The following is a 22,280-nucleotide window of genomic DNA, read 5'->3' on the forward strand; positions in this document are numbered from 1 at the left end:
CACATTTATGGGTAAACAAAACTAGGAGACATGTTCAGGAGTTGGGGGGAGAGGGGTGCGTGCACGTAGCGTGCTGTGTGCTGTACTGAGGAATACAGTAAAATGAAAAATGAGATGAATGTTTCAGATTGTACGGTTCCCTAATTATGCTTTTAATTATTCATATAAACAAGTAAAATGACCCCTGACAGAGACATAAATGATTTAGGTAAAATCAAATATTTATAAGATACTGCTGAGTCCCTGGGTATACCGTAACAGATGCACTCAAAATGCTTTTGCTTCTTCATCCTTTGGATGCAAAATGTTAGGTATAGAATTGATTACAGGCGGAGAGTCATCAAATGTATTTAAGACGCTGCTGAGCTAATTCACAGGTACTAGGTGTTTACTAGGTTGGTTTAATATATTTTCTCTTCAAAATATCTTGATGTCTTTTAGGGATTACCACATGACAGCCCTTGATAGTTTCTGTGTTCTTAAGGATTGGAAGAAGAGGGGGTGGGGGGTGCGCCTGGGTGGCTCAGTCGGTTGAGCATCCGACTTCGGCTCAGGTCATGATCTCATGGTTCGATGGTTCGAGCCCCACATCAGGCTTTGTGCTGACAGCTCAGAGCCTGGAGCCTGTCTTTGGATTCTGTGTCTCCCTCTCTCGCTGCCCCTCCCCTGCTCACTTTTTCTCTCTCTCTCTCTCTCTCTCTCTTAAAAATAAATAAAACATTAAAGAAAATTTTATGGGAAAGGGGGGGAGTAAGAGTTCATGACACATGAGAATTATATCCATATTTTAGTTTGGATAAAGTTTTATTGAAACATAGTTTTATGCATTCATTTACATATCGGGTACGGCTGCCTCCTGCTACAAAGACAAGGTTGGGTTGTTGCATCAGGGACCCTCGGGCCCACAGCCCGTTAAAATGTTTACTATATTGTCTTTCACAGAGAAAGTTTGCCAACCCCTGCTAAAACCCACCTAGCATACAGCAAAGGTGAAACAGTGCTGTTGCATGTTTAATCGGAGCAAGGCATAGTTACTTTGACTTTGTTTCATCTCTTAATTCGCTGTCCCACGAATTGCTCATTCACTGCATATTTTTCAGAGGTTGGAGAAAAATTGTCCTTTGATTGCAATAAAAAGGGATTTATACCAGCAGGTTTCCTTTACTTGCTTTTAATGCTTCCTTTATATAGCGAAGTACTGAAACTAATTGCACTCTTTTAGAGATGGGTCATTAGTCTAGTCCCGATCTTTGATGGAGACCTAATTTTCACGCAGGATTTCTCTCTGAAGCTCAAACTAGGATCTCTTTAGTAAGAAGAGACGGTGAGGATACAAAAGCTTTTCTGTGACTTACTCACCTTTGACTGTCCATCACAAACCATGAAGTATGTTGGTTGACATCTCACCCACATTTAGTACCTAATAACTGTTTGTTGAATGAATGAATGAATGAGTGAGTGAATGTATTGACTTTACAAAACAAACAGAAAAAGGAATGTATCACTTATAAAATGAAATCTGTTATGCATTTGGATATTATATTCCTTTTGGGAAAATAATTGTCATGCCAGTATAAATCCAAGTTATTCTCCTTTTCTCTTTTCTATGTTTCAAGGAAGAGGGCTATGTGTTTGAAAGTAAGGGTTTAAATTGACTAAGGTTCCCAATGTTATGGAATTCTTAGGTGTTCTTTTGGATGGGCTATGTAAAATTTTTCTATACATCAAATAAAAAGAAGCACTAAATTAAATCTAGTTATCTGCAGTAATTTGAGTGACTTAAGGAATAAAAATTTCCCAGCATTTTCCTGGGCACCATTATCAAATACAATGAATATAACCCTAACTCTGGCTGTGTGCCCACTGATATTGCCTTAAAATTGGATGAAGCTGCAAATTTTATTTAATATATCTTTGCCTAAATTTTCTAATTAAAGAAACGTTCCTCTTACATCTGCCTTCTCCTATGTTTTTCCCATCTCATTCCAGACCTTGAACCTTAGGGTATTCCCGGGAATCCGGACTTAAGAAAAGAAAGATCTCAGTCTCCAGATAATTTTGGTTGTTAGGCGGACTTAGGCAATTCTAATTCAGGGCAACTTACTCTCTCCTTATCTTCATTCTTTTTCTTTTTTCTTTTTTTTTTTTCCCCCCCATCTATGAAATGCATAAGAAAGTCTGAGATCATTCCCTGGGAATTTTCATGATTTAGAGTGAACTGGTGCTTGAGAACATTCTGCAGCTCGATTGTGCTAATTTATTCAAACCAGTGTTTTTGACTTGTTTTTCAAACAGGAGCATGAGGAAATAATTCACATCATGTAATCATGGACTTTATTTGCAGCAGCAGAAGATGTCATTCAAGTTTTGTTTTGAAACTCACTTTGTTTCCCTTCCCTTCTGTTTTATACAGTTGCCATCCTTCTAAAGGACGACTATTTGGTCAGTGGTGCCGGCCTGCCTGGCAGATTCAAAGCCGAGAAGGTGGAATTTCACTGGGGCCATAGTAATGGCTCCGCAGGCTCTGAACACAGCATCAATGGGAGGCGCTTTCCTGTGGAGGTGAGAACAAGTCGGGTTGTTGAGCATAGCCCTGCTTTGGGTCTTCGTGTTAATGAGATGCTTCCGGTTTACCCCCAATGACTTGGCAAATCAAGTGTACACCCTCCATACCTTTGTCTCTGGGAATCTTTTCAATACAGCATGACGGGGGTAGAGCCCTCCGCCAGTTTCTCATCTTTGTTTAACTGGAGAAGCATGGGGAAGTCCCGGGCACCTTGGATGGAGGAGACTCCCCCCCCGGCTGAGGATTTTGAGCCATTTGTTTCCTTTGACACAATGTCTTTACCCTGTTTCTGAAGTCCCACTTTCTAAAGGTGAAATTCTCTGTGAAACTCAGGGGACTGGTGTCACCCTTTCGAAAAGAGAAAAGTTAGTTGATGTATGAAGAGGAGTCTCAGAACCTTCTGGCAGCAGAGCAGCTGTTGGAAGGTTTGTGTGCTCCCGCCCGCTGTCAAGAAGGAGGCTGCGGACATCGGTGGTACAACTCGGGTCTGGCATTGGCTGGAATCAGTGGTGTCATTTTGCCTTTCCTGTGTCATTTTTCTCAAAGACTCATGCTGCTAGACAGAAGACAGGTGTGGGCACAGTAGATGGTTTGTATCTTTTTGGGGAAGGAGAAAACAAATCACATTCCTTCTTTCGTGTTGGGTGGACACAGCTCACCCCTTTTATGGCTGACCTCATTTTGACTTTTCATCATGATCAAGTTCGCTGGTTATTTGGCCCCCGTGTGGTAAGCTGTACGAGCATGTGGAGGAACTGAATGGGTTCGAGCCTCTGGCTGGATTCTTAGTGTTTGACAACTTGTAAGTCATGACCTACCCTATTAAGTCGTGATAATCGGGTGAATACTTGAGATTCCCCTTCATACAGGGAAAGTACAAGGTTATACACACAGATTTGCACATCATTTATATTCACCCTCGCTCCTCAAGCCCATTTCTGGACCGTTTCAGCATCTTTGAAGCTTAAGTGAGGAACTCCTACCCGCTCATAGGACCAGTAGTATTTCTTTTTTTTTTTTTTGTAGACACTCATATTCGCATGTAAACTTGTTTTGTATCTGCGATTGCTGGAGAAACCAGAGAGAACTATTATTCTGAGAAAATGCTTCCTGTTGCTTCTTGGTCAGCCGATACATTTCCAGTATTAAGACTCTTCTAGGGGTGCCTGGATGGCTCAGTTGGTTAAGCATCCAAGTTTGGCTCAGGTCATGACTTTGTGGTTCGGAAGCTGGAGTCCCGCGTCGGGCTCTGTGCTGACAGCTGGGAGCCTGGAGCCTGTTTCAGATTCTGTGTCTCCCTCTGTCTCAGTTCCTCCCCCGTTTGCACTCTGCCTCTCTCTCTCAAAAATAATTAAAGATTAAAAGAAAAAGACTGTTCTATTTGTGGGGGCTTCCTGTGCTAGTCACACTTGTTAAAGGTCTCCTGAGTAGGGTTTCTGCTTAATGGGCTCTCCTCCTTTTAGAAATGATATGAATCATTTCTTAAAAATCTTAGCTTTATTTGTACTTGGAAAATGTGATTCCTAAAGGCAAAAGTATAGCATCTTTCTAAAAGTTTGGGGGTTCCCTTCTGTTTGTCTCTTATTTAGTTAGTATTGTCTGGACAAAAGACCTGTGCTTTCAAAGATTGAACCCCTATTTCGGCGGCTGTCTTGGTAGAGAAGAGCTCTACAGATAGGACCTGGAAACTTCTGCCACGTTCTTTGTTACATTCCTTAATGCAAAGATGGGCCTGGCTTCTCCTCGTCCATTCATATTTGGAAAAAATGCATGGACTAGATGCATATTCTTTTCCAGATTTACTACTTTAAATGAACATGTCAGTTTTCTTTTTCTCAAAGAGCACCCCGAAATTCAGAAGCTAATTAGAAATGGCAGCTACAATGCACAGATTTATTGTTCCACCAAGTTGTTTGAATTTATTTCTTTTAAGTAATGTCAGATGGTAAGGCTGCCCATATTAATTGGGTTCCTCATCGAGGCCCATCTGGTTTGTAGCTTTTTTTTTTTTTTTTTTTTTTTTACTGTGATAAACATATTAAATTCCTTAGTGGGCATATTTGGAGGAACTTGAATTTCGAGAGATCAAAGGTAACGGGATCGGATTTAACGTTAAAATATGCAAGGAAAGTTGCTCACTTTTGCCTGAAACATGTCTGTAACATTTTATGTTAAATTGCTTTCTTTGAGCTCTTTGTCAGTAGGAGCTCTCCCTGATGTTCTTACAGTCTGACTGTCTCAGAGTCGGTGTATTTCATTCCATATAACGATATTGTTTTCTAAGAAATTAAAATGAAAGTAAATAATTGTAATGTGTCCTGTAGTCATTTATCTGCATGGGGGAAATGAGTTATCTTGTATACAGAGTCAGAGAAGAGATGTGGTTGAAGATGATAGTGGGGACATTACGCATTGTCTGAGAACATTTTTGGTTTTGACTGTCACTGTTTGCGGTAGTGGTTGGCTACTGGAATCTAGTGAGTAGAGGCCAGGGATGCTGTTAAACATCCCATTCATTGCACAGCCCCCAGACAAAGAATTAGGCAGCCCAAAACATCACCGTTAGAGGAGACTTTGAAGTTGAGAAAGGGGTATGTTGCGTTGTAACTGAGCCTTCCTTCCTTTACCTGTGTGGCATCAGTTTAAGTACCTTTGAGTACTGAGGACTTTCTGCTTGAGAACTTGACCCATCGTCTTATAGATTTTAGAGAGGAAATTGGGTGCCTGTTGGGTGAGAACTTGCTGGTCCTGGTTCCTTTGGGCTTCCCTGGAAGCTAAGTCACAGCCTCAGGTGTTTACTTCGACAGCTGCCTTGCTACTCCAGCCCCGCAGCATGAATTGTAAGCATTCGAGAATCTGGACCTGCTCCCTGAGGCTCAGTTACCACAAACCCAGCTTTGTAGGTTTTGCTGCCCACCCCCCACCCCCAGGAATTCCTTGAGGTCACCTACAACAGCTTCCTACACATGGAGAAATGAGACCTCCCACAGTTTCCTGCTGGAATCCTGGACTTGGTCTTGGGGTTCCTACCCTTGAAAACATCCTGTCTAGGGGCGCCTGGGTGGCTCAGTCGGTTAAGCGTCCGACTTTCGCTTAGGTCATGATCTCGCAGTTCGTGGGTTCGAGCCCTGCGTCAGGCTCTGTGCTGGCTGCCAGCTCAGAGCCTGGAGCCTATTTCAGAGTCTGTATCTCCCTCTCTCTCTGACCCTCCCCTGTTCACGCTGTCTCTCTCTCTCTCTCTCTCCTAGAAATAAATAAAAAAGAAAAGAAAAGAAAACATCCTGTCTAATAGAAAACTAAATGGCCTTGTAAAAATGAAATAAAAGGCCTTCAGTAGCCATCATTCTTTACAGCTAAGTGCAAGTTAGGAAACGAAGCCAGAAAAGAGCTGTGTGAGAGCAGTTGGGATATTGTCTCTGAGAAAGAGAGATATTTTTGTCATGAGCTATGGAAGACCTCTAGATGGATGTTTATTAAGCTATAAGAAATTTATTAAGTGACATTAATTAAGAGGGAAGAGGTGAATTGGAGCTTGCCCATAGAATAGGGGCGTGCAAAAGCCCTGAGGCAGGAGATACTTGGTAAGTTGAAGGAATAAAGAGAGTTCATTGCAGGTTTTGATATTCAGGATGGTGCGCAACCCCCCCAAGTGCCCAGTCACTAATCCCTGAAACCTATGAATATATATATTATCTTATATGGCAAAAAGGATTTTGCAGATGTGATTAAATATTCTTCAAGTGAAAAGGCTCAGAACATTCCAGTGATTAAAACAGTGGTGTGTCCTATTCTAGTTCTTCCATGGCCGCTCAACTTTGTATTATCTCTACCACCATAGCTATCTATGTCAGCTCCTACCCTAACCTCTGTTTTCCCTCTGCACACTCTCATTCCCTATTCTGTGCCTGGTAACGTTAATAAAGGTTCATGTAACACTGATAGGATTGAATCACGCAGTGTTTCTACCAATAACTGAAGTTGGAGTTAATACGAAGAGAAATCTCCAGATAAAACCTCTGATAGCGCCATTAAAGTGCAGGTTCATTGCATACTTGCTGTCTAAGGTAATTAAAATCTTGTTTATTACAATAAGAGATCGCAGGAGTTGTTGATTTTGACTTATTGGTACTTCATGAGTTGAAGTCTTCAATAAGCTTAAATGATCCAAATTGATTATGTGTGCCCTTTCCAAGGAAACTCACAGCTGGTTCATTTCAGCACTGCTTAGAGCATCCTAGCAAGTGAATTGAAGCAAAGGCATTTTTCCTAATGTACACATCACCATATGGTACAGGTCTACAATCCTTTAGCTGAAACCCTCGAGGCCAGATGTTTTAGAATTCAGGATTGTTTTCTGGAAAGGTATTACTGTGCATGTGCTATAGAAATCACTGAGGACACGTAGTAGGGTCTAGCATTCCACTCTTTGAACGCATTAATTTTTCTGGAGCATGAAGGTGAATATTCCTACAAAGTGGGAAATCTCAGTATTCTAAATGGCCCCACATCTCTTCGCGTCAGGCTTTACCACCAAATTGGTTTTTACGCCTGAATCATAAATAACAGGAATAACAAAACACCTTTGGTCTTGAAAGCTTTTGAGATTTCATCATCACGGATAAAGAATTTATGGGCCTGTGTTTTAAAAACTGGGTCCGTAGCATGGCCCCCTGGTTTACGTTCCCAGGAGCATGAGTTCATTCCAACCATGACAAAGACACACTGAATTGTTTGTCAACCCGGTGGGCCTGATGTGTGAGCGATGATCTGGTGCTGGTCTACGACATTCTTAGAGTTAAGTTTTGTTCAGGGAGCAAGAAGTTGCTTGTTTTCGGCTGAACTTGCTCTGTAATTTCTTTCCCACTTTAGCATTCTGCTTGGGGGTGCTACCTTGAGCTTCTCCTGTCTTCCCTCCTGTCTGTCCCAGCTCCCATCTTCCTGCCCAGAGTCAGGCTAATGTGATGCCCTTCGTTTTGTGAAGTGGACCGTGCTTCCTCCAGGATTTGTGTTACATTCTAGTTAGATGGTTTGGTTCTCTTCCTCTTGGACCCTTAGATTATGCCCCAGGTGACGTGTTTCTGCCTGCCTTCACCCAGGAGAGCTCATGCGCTTGTGACACACACCAGCCTCCCACAGCATCACCTGCTGCACTCATGCAAACATGGCGGGTGCTACAACCAGTCTGGCCAGTCCGCCAGAGGCTAAGCTTCCATATTGATCCCTAGCTTCACTAATTTTTTTCAAAAAATTCTCAGTGTTTATTTATTTTTGAGAGAGACAGACCATAAGCGGGAGAAGGTCAGACGAGAGGGAGACACAGAATCCTAAGCAGGCTTCAGGCTCTGAGATGTCAGCACAGAGCCCGACCTGGGGCTCAAACTCATGAACTGTGAGATCATAACTTGAGCTGAAGTCAGACGCTTAGCCAACTGAGCCACCCAGGCACCCCTCTAAACTTTTTTTTTATGTTTATTTTTAAGAGAGAGACAGAGCATGAGCAGGGGAGGGGCAGAGAGAGAGAGGGAGACACAGAATCCGAAGCAGGCTGGAGGCTATGAGCTGTCAGCAGAGTCCAACATGGGGTTTGAACTCATGAACTGTGAGATCATGACCTGTGCCAAAGTCACCGCTTTCCCGACTGAGCCACCCAGGCGCCCCAGTAGTACAATTTTCTAGAGCACAGACAAAATGTTCGGTTTGGCTCATGCTTCTATATATCCCCCTTCTTTTCTGCTGGAAATAAATTCAGACACGAAGTGACTTCTTGAAGATGTATTTTATATATTGGCATATTTAAGACTTTTGAAGAGTCTTCTACTGAAGAAATCTATTTACCTTTATGTAACTCCATTTTCCCTCAGACTTTTATAAGCCCACTGTCCCACACCTTCCTCAGTTTAAGTTAGCGGTTTAGTAACCAAATGTTTTGGAAATGAAGTTTATAACTTTCTCCTGTCCTCCTTTATTCCATATTCCTGCTAAGAAATGGAGTCTCATTCAAATAAGCGTTTCCAGAAGACACTAATGATAATTCTTATTTCTTTTATCTTCAAAATCATAAAACCACCTTGGCTTGTTCATAAAACAGTTGTCATTATGAACTTCACAGTGTCTTGCTCTGTCATTAGAGAGAGCTGTCATGAAATGAAGATTGGGACTTTTTTTTTTTCATTTTTTATTTTTATTTATTTTGACAGAGCGAGAGCAAACAGAGGAGAGGCAGAGAGAGAGAGAGGGAGACAGAATTCCAAGCAGGCTCGGTGCTATCTGCACAGAGCCCATTGTAGGGCTCGAACTCAAAAACCATGAGATCATGACTGGAGCCAAAGTCAGGAGTCAGACGCTTAACCAGCTGAGCCACCCAGGCACCCAGAGACATTTTCTGTGAAAAATAAGTTTTGCCACATCACATTGTCTCTTTCATCTTTCCTTGTACTTGTCTGAAATTCCTGGAATCGTTACGGTTTCTCTGAAAAGTTGCTTTGTTCATGGAGAGTCCTTGGTGGATGTGTTCACGGCAGCTCCTATTTTCCCTGTCATGCTTCCTCACGGAGTTTTGGAAGCGTCAAGGAGATTGTCCTTGGTTGTCTGGTGTTTGCTGCTCCATGGTGTGGCCAGGCATGTTTTTCTCTATAGTGACCTCCATCGGATGGTGGGGGAATTGGTTAAAATTTAATTAATGACTTTATTGAAATAAAAGATTCCATTTTAGAGCAGAATGTTGCATCCTCTGCTAGTGAAGTACTTCATTTCCATCTGGCTGATCTTTTATGTGTGTATCCTGTGTTAATTAAGAAGAACATGTGAGGAGGCCCCAGGACTTCGCATACTCGCCGTGGAGGGGTGAATGCCTGCTCCTATAAAGCCAGAGAACTGATTTGGCGAAGCAGAAAACCCTTGGCCCCTGGCTTGGTAAATCTCTGTGATGTCCGACAGCCCTCATCACACACTCACTTCTTTAGATATGAACTTGGCTCGGGGCTGTTTGATGATGTCCGTGGCCTGTAGTATGCTGATACCTGATTGAATTGTCCTGGGAACCACAGAAAAGCAGAGGGCACCGTGAAAAGAAAACCCAGGTACATTGGAGGCAATTTGAATCTAGAAACTTGATGACCCCAGCGGAGCCCTCAGACAACCAAAAAAGAAGGCTTCAGGTGTTGGTGAGGATGCTGGAGGTTTTGAGCGTAATAATGACGCTATAGACACCATTTAGTAAGCATTCCTGTGTCAGGAACATTCTAGATATCCCCCCCTTTAATTTTCTCACCTACCTTGTGAGGGAGGTGCTCTTACCATGCTCCAAGAAGGGACGGCTGAGCTGAGCTTCTGGGTCAGTAAGTGGCTTGGCTGAGATATACTGTTAGGCCTTCAGAGTCTAGGCTCCAGTGTCTACAGAGTCTAAACCAGCATTTGTTTTATTTGATAAATCGTTTCCTTGTTGTTCCTGTCATTGCTCTAGGTTGTTTTTAGCATCACCGATGCATTAGAAGTAATTTTGTTGGAATCTTAACTGCTCTTTATGGGATAAGAGGAAGGAAAAAAATATCAAAGGGCTTTCAATGTTCAGAGAAGGCTGAACTAGTAGTAAAACATGCAGAGAGAAAAGGTGAGAGAAACAGGAAATGGCATCAGTTCTTTGCCTGGAGATATTGGAGAAAACACTATGGATTTTGTGTGGCTTGGTCATTTCTGTCTATTTTTAATCATGTAGGCCAGCACTTGGCTGATAGAAAACAGAACGTGAGCCATTCCGGGTACTTTCACATTTCTGGAAGGCACAGTAAGAGAGGTAAAAAGAAACCGGTGATATGACTCGACTTTACTAATCTATTTTATATAATTTATGTTACATAATAATAATTGTTAGAAAATCAATTAAATTTTAATTGATTTTCACAATCTATGATTCTTACCCTAATACATTACAATAATACTGTTTCAACATGTAATCAATATAAAAAATGATTCCTGAGCTGTTCTACATTCTATTCTTCGGTACTTTCTTTGAAATCTGGTAGGTATTTTATGCTTTGCCTGGCTTTCTGTGCCTAAAACACATAGACTTCAGGGTTCCAGGCCATAGTAATGGAATTTAGATACGAAAACTAGCCCGAGGACTTACACAAAATTTGAAGAGGGATGCTTGTGCCGAATTTGTGATCATTTTCACATTTTCTTTTCCTTTCCCAACCAAAAGCTAAGTACAGTTCAGTTTTCTATGGGGATCTGACCTGGTTGTTGAAAGTCGTCACCTGGATGTGATTCAGGGTTTTCTTTTTCTTCCTTTTATTTTTTCCTTTATAAGCATTCAGTATCTCCCCGTTACTGATTTATTTATTTTTATAACATTTGTTCCCACGGCTCTGAGGCTTTGAAAAGTATTCTTCTCAGGGTCTGTTTCCGAGCCGAGGAACTCCAATACCACTGGCTCGGGGAGACCTTTGTGCACCGAAGGTAGAGACCTCAGACGGCCAGATCAGATGCATCGTAAGTTTGGGTCAGGAGGATTTATGGGCATAAGGCTCAAAACATCCCCCCTGCACTTTTTTTTTTCCCTGTCCTGTCAAAATGTGAGCAGAAAGGTTTCAAGCCATCTTAAATCTAAAGCCTTTAGCAAATTCTTTAGTGCCACTGCCACTCAGAATGAAGAGTGAGGAAGATTTATAAGGAATAGAAAGAAGTCAGGATTGAAAGAAAGTCTATTTTCTCGCTCCCTTTTAAATTCCCAGCATAGAGTTTCATAGTACCCACGCCCTCCCCCCCGCCTTAATGGAAGGGAGAGGAAACTGCTAAGCTTCCTTCCCCGGTGCATTGCCTAGCTCTGTGTTGAGCACAGATAACCGCTCTGGGTACATTTACTGCAATATATGGAGACACCAGCTGGGCAAATTCACCAAAACCTTCTTTTACTTAGAAATACAAATTTCATCTCTTGAATGTTTGAGGATGTCTTATAAGACAGGTCTTTAAAACTCAGGTTAATACATGAAAGATATTTGGGTTAATAATAAAATGACTCCTAAACCCCAGCTCTTACTGTATAGATAGAGCTTCGATTTCCAAAATCTCCCTGTTGAAACCTTTACCGTGTCGGTTTATAAAGTTCGGTATTTCAGGGAATCTTCTCACTGTATGCTTCTGGGCTCACCGTCCCCTGAGTCAGGAAGGCTAGGGGTGAAGGAAAACTAACTCCGTGATCTGCCGTTTCTCAGCCTTTGCATTTGCTGCTGTTCCTGTATCTGTCTCTCTGTCTCTGTCATCAATTTATTTATTCGTATTTATTTATTGGCAGGGCACATGTGGGCTGAAACATCATAAGCATGTGTGGCAGCCCTTGGTACATTTTCGAGATTCTGTTAGTTGGTTTAAATGCTCTGCACAAAAAGTGATCTGTGGTCAAATACATTCAGGAAACGGTGCCCACTATACCTTCTCTTACTGCTTGATAATGAGCTAACATAGTAACATTTTTCACACCTTGCTTAATTTTCATATAAACCAGGAATCTTGGTTCTGATTATACTGAGGGAAGAACATGCTAATCGAGGGCGATAGGATAGGGATGCTTATCTCTAGTGATAACGTTTGCATTTCTTGGTTTCAAACAAAATCATGGATGACTGACTAGTCTGTAGTATTTCAGAGCATTTTGTGACATTTTAAAAAATCCTTTTCGGGGCGCCTTGGTGGCTCAGTCTGTTAAGCGTCTGACTGCAGCTCAGGTCACGATCTCACAGTTCGTTGGTTCAAGCCCCACGTCGGGATCTGTGCTGACAGCCAGCTCAGAGCCTGGAGCCTGTTTCGGATTCTGTGTCTCCCTCTCTCTCTGCCCCCCCCCCCCCCGTTCACATTGTCTCTCTCTCTCTCTCTCTCTCTGAAATAAATAAAACATTTAAAAAATTATAAAAATCTTTTAAAATTTTTGATCATGCAATATTCAGATTTTGTGGTGTGTGTATTATAGGCCAGTTTTGATTATGTACTATTGTACATTAAAGAAGAATGTAGTGCGGGGCGCCTGGGTGGCTCAGTCGGGTAAGCATCTGACCCTCGGTTTTGGCTCAGGTCATGATCTTACAGTTTCATGAGATTAAGGCCCACATCAGGCTCTGTGCTGACTGTGCTGAGCCTGCTTCCAATTCTCTCTCTTCCTCTCTCTCTGCCCCTGCCCCCATCTCTGTCTCTCAAAATAAATAAACAATGCATGGTGAAACACAACAATACTAGAACAGACCCCCTTTCCGAAGGCTTGCTTTGAGGTAGTAGAGGTCAGTGTTCCCAGCAGCACCTGGCACATCCTAAGAGCTTGCTTGGTGTGAGCCTTTAGTATTGTATCCCATCTTCTAGTTACATTGGACAGCACATTCCCAATTCATCGGTTTCTTTTCTCTTCTCCTCTTTCCAGTCCGGTTCAAGCCATCACCAGGGCAGCCTTTGACCATTGCTATAGATTCCTGAGAGCTCTCACCCTCCACAGTCCACTCCATATCTACTGACCGGAGTGTGCTTCTAAACGTTTGTGTCGCATTATGTTTTTCCTTCGTTTAAAAATCTTCCCCTGGTTCCCAGTGCCATGTTGAGTAAATCCAAAGATCCATCCTACTTTGCCCTACAAGGCCTTACTGGATATGGCTCCTACTCCTCCCACCCCTCAAGTGCCCCCCCGCCTCATTTGCACCAGCTGTGTCCTCAGTCCAGAATGTCCTCTCCACGATGATCCCTTCTCATGGCTTATTCCGTGCTCTATCCTTTCAACTCAGCTCCTGTTACCCAGCTTCCTTTTCTTCATAGCAAGCATCAGTTTTTGAAATTACTCATTGATTTGTTTACTTGTTTATTAACTGGTCTCTCCCCCACCTCCAACCCCCATGCACTGCATGTCAGCTTCTGGAGGGGAGGGGCGGCCTGTCTATCTTGTTTGCTGCTGCATCTCAGCTGCTAATGGATACAGTCCCCTAAAAGAGTAAGCAGTGATATGTATTACAAAACCCACATTCTCATATTGTATCTTCATCTTCTTGTCTTGGTGGTCTTAAAGGGTAAGGAGCTCTAAATCCTGAGAAGGAAAACATGTAATTCATTCATCAAAAGGACATCTAAAGAAGCAAATCCTCCCCTAAAACTATCTCTTGTATTAAGGATGTGAAAGATCCAGACAAATTAGTTACTTCCAAATAAACACATTCATCCTGTTGCCTCACACCGCAAAGCTGAGGGTTAGTCGTACAGCTTAAAAAATGATCTTTTTAAGGTCTTTTCTTCCAGAGTATGGCTCTTGTATTAACAACCATGACATCTACGTATCAAGACAGAGTGTTTCAATTAGTCAGTGAGGTCCAGGTTTCTGAGAGCTGTTAATATGTACATGAGCAATTACAGTAGCAGAGTTAAAAGGCGTGCCTTTGGGAATTTTAGATTGAGATGATCAGTTTCATTCATGAGCTAAGGCAGGAGCCCTGAGAGTTATGTGCTGCATTTCTCTGCAGATCCATTCACTAGAAGGTTCTCCAGTGCCAGTACATAATGGTTTATGAAGTTGCCAGATTCCTCTCCTCTGTCCAGCCCTCACCCCATCCCAGACCAGCTCCTTCTTCTGTAATCATAGAGAACCGGACATTGTGCTAAGCATTTGGGAATTTCATAGTGAACAAAATAAATATGCCCCTTGATTTCATGACATCTTAAGAGACCAGCAGGGTGGATCTTAACTAGAAGTTACCTCAAAATCAAGCAGGCATTTAAAAATCTTTTTCTGAAGTCAAATTTATGTGATTTTTTACTTGTTCCTTATTCTGGTGAACAGTAACAAAACAAAACACTCAATTGTCACTCTGTTCTTCCATGTTCAAATAAAATGCCCTGTATTTTTGACACGAACACCATGCCTCTCTAGTGTGCTCAGTCTTGCTATTTCCTTTCCAGCGTTTCCTAGAATTTTATGATTTAAGCAGGAACTGGATCTAGAGTCAAATACAAGATGATTTGTAGGCTCTGGGAAATGCCCCCCTCTTTCCACTAGATCATTCCTGTGAATGACTGAGGCTAACCACATCGGTGTCAAATGTGCCTGAAATTCCTCCCTGTCAGTTAAGTTATTGCTGCCTCTTCAAATGCTAATATAAGTGGAAGAGCAAAATAGAAGAGTTCTGTCTCTGTTGAACACGTTAACAAAACTCATCAGATCTACTCCTCACGTGGAGTAAGAGGGGTCGGAAGTAAACTCTGCGGGGACACAGTGGGCTGGATGGGACACTTCCCGGGAAGAAGGAGGCCCCAGATACAGTGTGAACGAGGGTACAGAATGGGGAGAGGAAGCATCAGATCTCAAAGACACACAGGATTTATCAGTGTTGGTACATGAGCATGCCTCATCTAGGGAGCAGATGTTTGGAATGAACAATGGTGTGCAGATAGAATGAGATCATGGTCGTGATAGTTTTAAAGGGATTCTAATGGAGAAAGGAATCCTCTTAGTCTTTGGAGGTCCAGAATACAACCAGGACCTGCAGAAGGGGAATCCACTTAGGAAGCTGGTTCTAGCTGGGCCATATCACCCAAGCTACATAATTCAGAAGAGATTTTCAAAATCACGTTCCATCAGTCCCTCTGGGGACCTCCCCTGTTAGGTGTCGAGAAGTAAAATAGACCCTCCCCCTTAATAGTTCTTCTATGAAAACAGCACCTGGGATAATCATGATAGGTAAACTCTTCAAAAGGTTTTGGCTCTGTACATATCATATCATTTCATCAAAACATATTCGAGACACCTTTCCATAAAACACAGCAGTTAGTAACCAGTATCTCTTCCTCTCAGATGAGAAAACTGATGTCAGAGAGTTACTGTGATCGAAATCTCAGTAAAGCCTAACACTGTGTTTTCAGGAGCTTAGGAGTCTATGTTCAAGTGATCCCAGAATGATCCCTGTTACCATTCTGATCCACTTCCTTCCAATATTGGATTGGGGCGGGGGGGCAGATAGAAGAATAGTATCAGAGTGAATCATAGCTGGCTTCATCATTCACATCCTGTGAATTTTTTCCATAGTTTGAAAGATCCTTCACTCCTGCAAAAATGAAATTATATTTTCTTACTTGGACCTTGCTGCATTCTGTAAAGTGTTCACAATTAACAGATTTTGCTTTAGGATCAGGGAAGAAAATAATGGAACAATGAGTAAATTAATGTCATTTCTGAGACCTTAGTTTTTACAAGCAGAAGCAAGTACAAAGGCAGCATATGAAATCATAAAAATATATTTTTTTCAAATTGCAAATTGTTTCATAGTCTTTTGATTATCAAAATAGTATATGTTCATTGTAAAATAATTCAAACAATATATGAATGAAGAAGGAAGGATGTGTTTTTCTTGCAAATACAGAACACTCTTTGGAAATGCCAGCATGTGCTACATAGTTTTAGAGGCTCTTTCCCATGATGGAAGTCTTCCATTGTCAGTAAGTAGCTGTCTACATCATGATATTTAAATGCTGCATAGCTTAGGCTCTGAGCCAGATTCCTAGAGTTCAAATCTGGTCACTGCCATTTGTGAGTTCTGTGACTTTGGGCATCTATTTAAACCTCTTCCTATATCTGTAAACGGTCATTTAATACTGATTTCTATCTCATGAGAGTTCTTGGAGGATCTAGAAATCTAGTGTTTATAAAGTACCTACTTTAGTATCACATAGTAGTTCAACTGATGAATATTTGCTTCTCTTTCTGATATGGATGTGACGTAATGTATTTTAGCAATGCTTCATTGATGGACATTTTGGCTCTTTCTCTGTTATAACCATCACAGCTCCGTAGAGCATGCATTTGGGATAAACTGAGGTTCTCTAGGGACCAGCCCTAGGACATGAGGTGAAAGGTAGGAATTGTCTAAATGCCTTCTGGCTTATTGACTTTTGGGAATCTAAACTAACATTAGTCGGAACTTCTAGCTTTCTCAAAAGAAGCTGGAAATCTCTACTTGAAAAAGCCAAAAATCTCTGTATTCATTTGCATACTACATCCTTAATGAAAAATACACCGTCTTGGCTTTCACAGTTTATTGGTGGTCTAAAATTGGTGATCAGTTAGGGTTTCCTATCCCTTAGTGCTGTCTTAGGTGCTTAATCTCAAAGCAAAAGTTTTTTTGTGTCACAGCTCATTTTGCCTCCTTTTACCTTCATGAATTAAGAATGTTTAGGATGCTATACAAGGTCAATTTGGTATTATATGATAATATATCTTGGTGGCTTTATATATAAATTCTGAAAGTGTCTATAATATTTATTAATAATTGCACTTCCCCACCAGGATGTAAGTTCCTAATATGGGACTAATAAACCTCCTAAAATTACATGTAACATTTTGTCTATGTAAGTGTCTTTTGTTTTCTTTTTCTTCTCTCTCTTTTTTGGATCTCTGTTTCATTCAGACTCTGGTATTGTTTTCTGTTCTTCCCTGAATCCCCCTCCAAAATAGTAAAGAACCTAGAAAGAAAGGAGCAATTTTTTCCTACAAAACTAAGTTGTCTTTCACTTTCTAATGTACAGAATATATGAAAGTTTATATATAATTTCATTCATAACCTCATTACCAGTCTCACGAATTTTCTAGAGTCCTGAAAGCTCACAGTGAAGGCTGATGTAAGTGTCTGCTGCTACCAGCCTCAATGGGCATAGACCATCGCTGTCTTGTTAATTTCCAGAACCTCGCTGCCAAGCACTGAACCTGGAATGTTGCAAGTGACCTGTTTAAATTTCCTATGAAATAAAATAATGCATCCACTACTGTCTCTGTTAGTTCAGTTAGACCTATAAGGAGCCTTTGAGCTTAGGTTCACGAGAACCAGCTCATAAAATGTCTATATCTTTTAGTGAAAACCAGTTCTAGGGCCGGCAGCTGGCACACCGGAATCAGTATTGATGGGCATTTTGTTTTGACGTACTGACTGGCAGGCACAATGCTTGTCACCTTCTGTTGGCTCAGGAGAGGGTGGAAAGTTCAGCAGGTCTTACCCAACAGGCTCTGTTCAATTTAAGTAGCCTACAGTGTGAGCGATGGAGGTGCAGATGAGAGCTGCCAGGGAGCTGAGATTTGCATAGGACCTTCAATTTATTTGACATGTCTAATGATCTTATGAATGGGGATGGAACCCTGGGTTTTGGTGATAGGTAGGTCGAAAGATTGGCTTCAGGATTGATAGAGTCTTGGGTGGATTAGTAAATCGATTTGCTAAGAGCTAGAACGATACACGTTTTGGGTCTGAAATTCACCCCAGCAACTGCTTAAGATAACAAACGTCGTGGCAAAAGCTTTTCAAAGGTATTTTACACAACGTCGTGGCAAAAGCTTTTCAAAGGTATTTTGCACGTAAGCTGTAAGTGGCTTTTCTGTAGAACTGTTATTTCTATAGAAATAAAAGCTATCATTTTTGTTCATAAAAATAGGTAATTGATTACTTGGTAATATGTTATCTGAAGCCTTTTATTTTTCTGGGCTGTTCTTTTTTAAAAAATTATTCTTCAGCCTTCTTATTGCATGTTTATTAAAATAATACGATAAGTAAATTCAAAACAAAACAATCTCATTACTGAGGAAGATACTCTACTAATTAATTAAATTTGACCTCAAAAGGCTGCAGCTTAACTTTACTGCTACATATTTGTGGTTTAAATTACCTGTTGTAAATGGTTTAATAAAACAGAAAAAAAAACAATAACAATGCCTGTTTTCTATTCAGTAAATTATGCTTCTCTGTTATATGTATGCACAATCCTGAATCCACCTCAGATATGAATATATTAGCAAGCAGATATTAAGGTTTTTACCTTCAGTCCATCAGGAAATGAGAACTTTTCCTCTACTAAGGATGGAATTGATCAAAATCAGGTATGATGACAGTCACTTCAACTGTCCATTAGTGCTACTAATATAAATGTGTATTTTCTCCATGTGTAGCCATTTGGAAATTTTAAACATACTTCCTTTTCCCCTCCACCTCCGGTCTCTTTACACCTTCTTGCTGAGATTTCCCTAGCCATTTTTCTTTCTTTTTTGGTCTTTTTAAAGTTTATGTTTTTAGTAATCTCTACATCCAACGTGGGGCTCAGAGTCAGGATTCTGAGATCAAGAGTCGCATGCTTTTCCAACTAAGCCAGCCAGGCACCCCATGCAGTAATAATTGTCCTTTAATGTTAGGAAGAGCTCCATCTAGTTTGGGATACTTCTGATTGTATGCATTTCTTCAAGTACTATTTTTGAATGCATATTACTTTTCTCTGTCATCATTATCCTTGTTTACTTATATATAGAAATAAAAGAAACCCCCAAAATCATTTCTAAGCTCAGTTACCAAAAGTGACTTAAATTTCTGAATTTTAGATGGCCCAAAAATCTGTCTCCCCCCCCCCAAATTTGTTTAACATTTATTCATTTTTGAGAGAGAGACAGACTGCAAGTGGGGAAGGGGCAGAGAGAGAGAGAGAGAGAAGGAGAGACACACACACATACGCACGCACGCACGCACGCACGCACACGGAATCTGAAGCAGGCTCCAGGCTCTGAGCTGTCAGCACAGAGCCCAGCGCAGGGCTTGAACCCACGAGTGGTGAGATCATGACCTGAGCTGAAGTAGGACACTTAACTGCCTGAGCCACTCAAGCGCCCCAAAAATCTGCCTTTTTTAACTGATACGGAAACTGACCTTTCTGAGATCCCAAGGCCACTTGGGCAATGCCAGGTCTTGATAATGAAGAAGTTAGAATCTACTTTCCTGGTCTGTGGTAAACATTAAGGAATGTACTGGTTATTATTGTGTCTTAGAACATACTAGAACCTGGGGCGCCTGGCTGGCTCAGTCAGTAGAGCACGTGACTCTTGATCTCAGGACTGTGAGTTCAAGCACCACATTGGGTATAGAGATTACTTAAAAATAAAATCTTAAAAAAAAAAAAAAAAAGAACATACTAGAAGCTGGATAAATGTAAAGTTTGTCAAAACTACAGACAAGATTACAAGATACTATGCAATAATCCTTCAGTAACAGTGTTACTAACCACATTCTGACTGGGTAATATGTGAGTCCTCAGTGAGAAGCTTATCTTAGAACATACCAGAATTGTCTTCTCAGACATGAAGAGGTTCAGAGAAGGCTAAGTGTGTCCTTATTGAAAAAACAAATGAAGCAAGGCTGTAGGAAAAGAGTCTGTTTAGTGTTACCCCAACCCTTTCTAGACATTTCCTTTCATCGTTTTCCAAGTCCTTTGTGCCTTACTTCAGTATATTGGCTTAACTGAACGTGGTGGTAGTAATGAATGAATTTCTTTTTCTATCTCGACCCTGTTACTGATGATCCCCCCCCCCCCACCGTCTCCATCTCTCCATGATGTAGGCTATCTTGGCAAACAGCTATAATGAAAGTGTACTATTTTATCTTTGTGGTGTGTTTACTAGATGAAAGTTTGGGAACATACAGTTGTTGTGTTTTTAATGCCAGGCAACTTCAAAAGAGCATTTGGCTCTATTACTGTCATGAGCCACTTTTGATTTTCCATTCCATCAAACTCAGGTACCCTGCACCACCTGCATTTCAGCAGATGAGATGGAAGGTGGATTCGAATCCGAGCGGAACCGAGTTTCATTAGCTGTGTGTGGATTTTCCAGTTGACTCACTTCTCTGGAGTCTTTTTAGCATTTCCCTGCTTGTTACCTTTTATATCAAATGGGTATTTGAAGAAAGAAAGTAAAAGTTTTTGCATGCAAGTTTTCTTCTAGAACCCCAACTGCATTATCTGATAAAAATTGATCAGTTAATGAGTGGATTTAAACTCAGCAGATCTGATAAGACTGATAGACAGCAGATCTGAAGACTCAAAGTCTTCTTACTGTGGTTAGGATCATGAATTAGGCTTTGCTTTGTGGGGTTTTTTCTGACATGAGATTTTCCTACTTGCCAGTATCAGGTAATAAGTTACTTGTGACAATTTCAGCAATTATCAGCCTTTAAACACGGGTTGCTACCATTGTCATTAAGACTCACACTTAGAGCACTTTCTTGTTTATTCGCACAAGAGTGATCTTCCTGGGAGTGTGAAAGTCATGCTTATGACCCCAGTTAGGAGCGAAATGTTTATGTAATAGACTGGGAGTTAGACCAGAAGGTTCTGGTATGTGGGTAGTGAAGCCAGAGTTAGACGCTGTAGCAGGCAGTGGGATGAAGCACTAAAAATTTTTAATATGTGGTGTCTTAGCTGTCACTACCCACTTCTGTGCTTAAGGGAAGAACGTATTGTAAAAAAGAAAAAAAAAATTATAGGTCTGAATGCATATATATAGCAGCACACATATTCCTGGTGCAGCTGTACTAATGTTATTATGGGGAACTTTGCTTTATGTGTTTGGTTTTACAGCCTTGGCAGAAGCTCTGGGAAGAACTCTCAGCCTGTGCTGTGCTTGGTCTTTTTCTTCCTACAATTATTTCTTAAGAATTCTCAATTCAGTATGATGGAAAACCATGTTTTCTAGTTCTTTTAATGACATTTTTTCCTACATTACGGTAACCACATTTTCGTCTATTCTCTTTGCATTGGGATGATTGGGTTTTAAATTCCTGGGGCTTCAAAAGGAAGGTGAGATTTTAGTTTTCTTAACAAATGTAAAATGTGGACATTCTGGCCTAAGTTTTCCCCCTTTGAATCCTTTTCTTAAGAGGTCAGTTATTCTCATGGGGCGCCTGGGTGGCTTAGTCGGTTAAGCGTCCGACTTTCGCTTAGGTCATGATCTCGCGGTTCGTGGGTTCGAGCCCCGCGTCGGGCTCTGTGCTGACTGCCAGCTCAGAGCCTGGAGCCTGTTTCAGTCTCTGACTCCCCCTCTCTCTGACCCTCCCCTGCTCATGCTGTCTCTCTCTCTCTCTCTCTCCTAGAAATAAATAAAAAATATTAAAAAAAAAAAAAGAGGTCAGTTATTCTCAAGTTTTTTTCCCCTGTAGGGTCTACCCATCCTTATAAATCAAGTTTCAGAACAACGTTCTTTTGAGCAGTGTAAAAAGTATCCGTGTTTTAGCATAAGAGCACAATAAGACTAATCTGATTGGAAACATAGTTGGGATAGGATATTAAGAATCTTTAATGAGGGGCACCTGGGTGGCTCAATCGGTTGAGTGTCCCACTTCAGCTCAGGTCATGATCTCTCAGTCCATGAGTTCGAGCCCCGTGTTGGGGTCTGTGCTGACAGCTCGCTCAGACCTGGAGCCTGTTTCGGATTCTGTGTCTCCTCTCTCTCTGCCCCTCCCCTACTCTCACTGTCTCTCTCTTTCTGAAAACTAAATAAACATTAAAAGAAAAAACCCAAAAACAAAACAACAAAACATAATCTTCCATGATAACCAAATTAATTTTTATCCAAGTTACAAGAGAAAACATCAAACACTGTCTTCCTTAAGTATTGGCTTTTAAAAGGAAAAACCATTTTTATATCCTCTCTCACATTTTACCGATATATTTATAATCACAGGTTTTTCAAAAGGTTAATAGAAATTGCAATGCTGTATTGTCATGGTGCTTCAATGATTTCTTTTTCAATAGGGTATGTTATTAAAGAAAAAAATGATTTTGCTACCCACGCATTAAAGAGTGCAACGCGATCTGTCTTAAGGGTTGGTAATCAATGGAGTAAGTGAGGCCAGTTTATTTCTCATAGATTTACCAGCGTCACTGCATAAAT

General features: G+C 41.1%; 1 protein-coding gene across 3 annotated transcripts in view; it reads left to right on the forward strand.

Moving 5' to 3' along the window:
- Positions 1-22,280, forward strand: part of PTPRG (protein tyrosine phosphatase receptor type G) — a 705,708-nt gene that overhangs the window by 420,700 nt on the left and 262,728 nt on the right. For all 3 annotated transcript variants that reach the window (XM_039257247.1, XM_039257249.1, XM_039257248.1), the window contains exon 4: positions 2,414-2,562. In XM_039257247.1, coding sequence (XP_039113178.1) covers positions 2,414-2,562 — 149 coding nt within the window. The remainder of the gene's footprint in view (positions 1-2,413; positions 2,563-22,280) is intronic.

Source organism: Hyaena hyaena, unplaced genomic scaffold (assembly GCF_003009895.1).
Source record: "Hyaena hyaena isolate Hyena2069 unplaced genomic scaffold, ASM300989v1 scaffold_608, whole genome shotgun sequence".
Taxonomy (NCBI): Eukaryota; Metazoa; Chordata; class Mammalia; order Carnivora; family Hyaenidae; genus Hyaena; species Hyaena hyaena.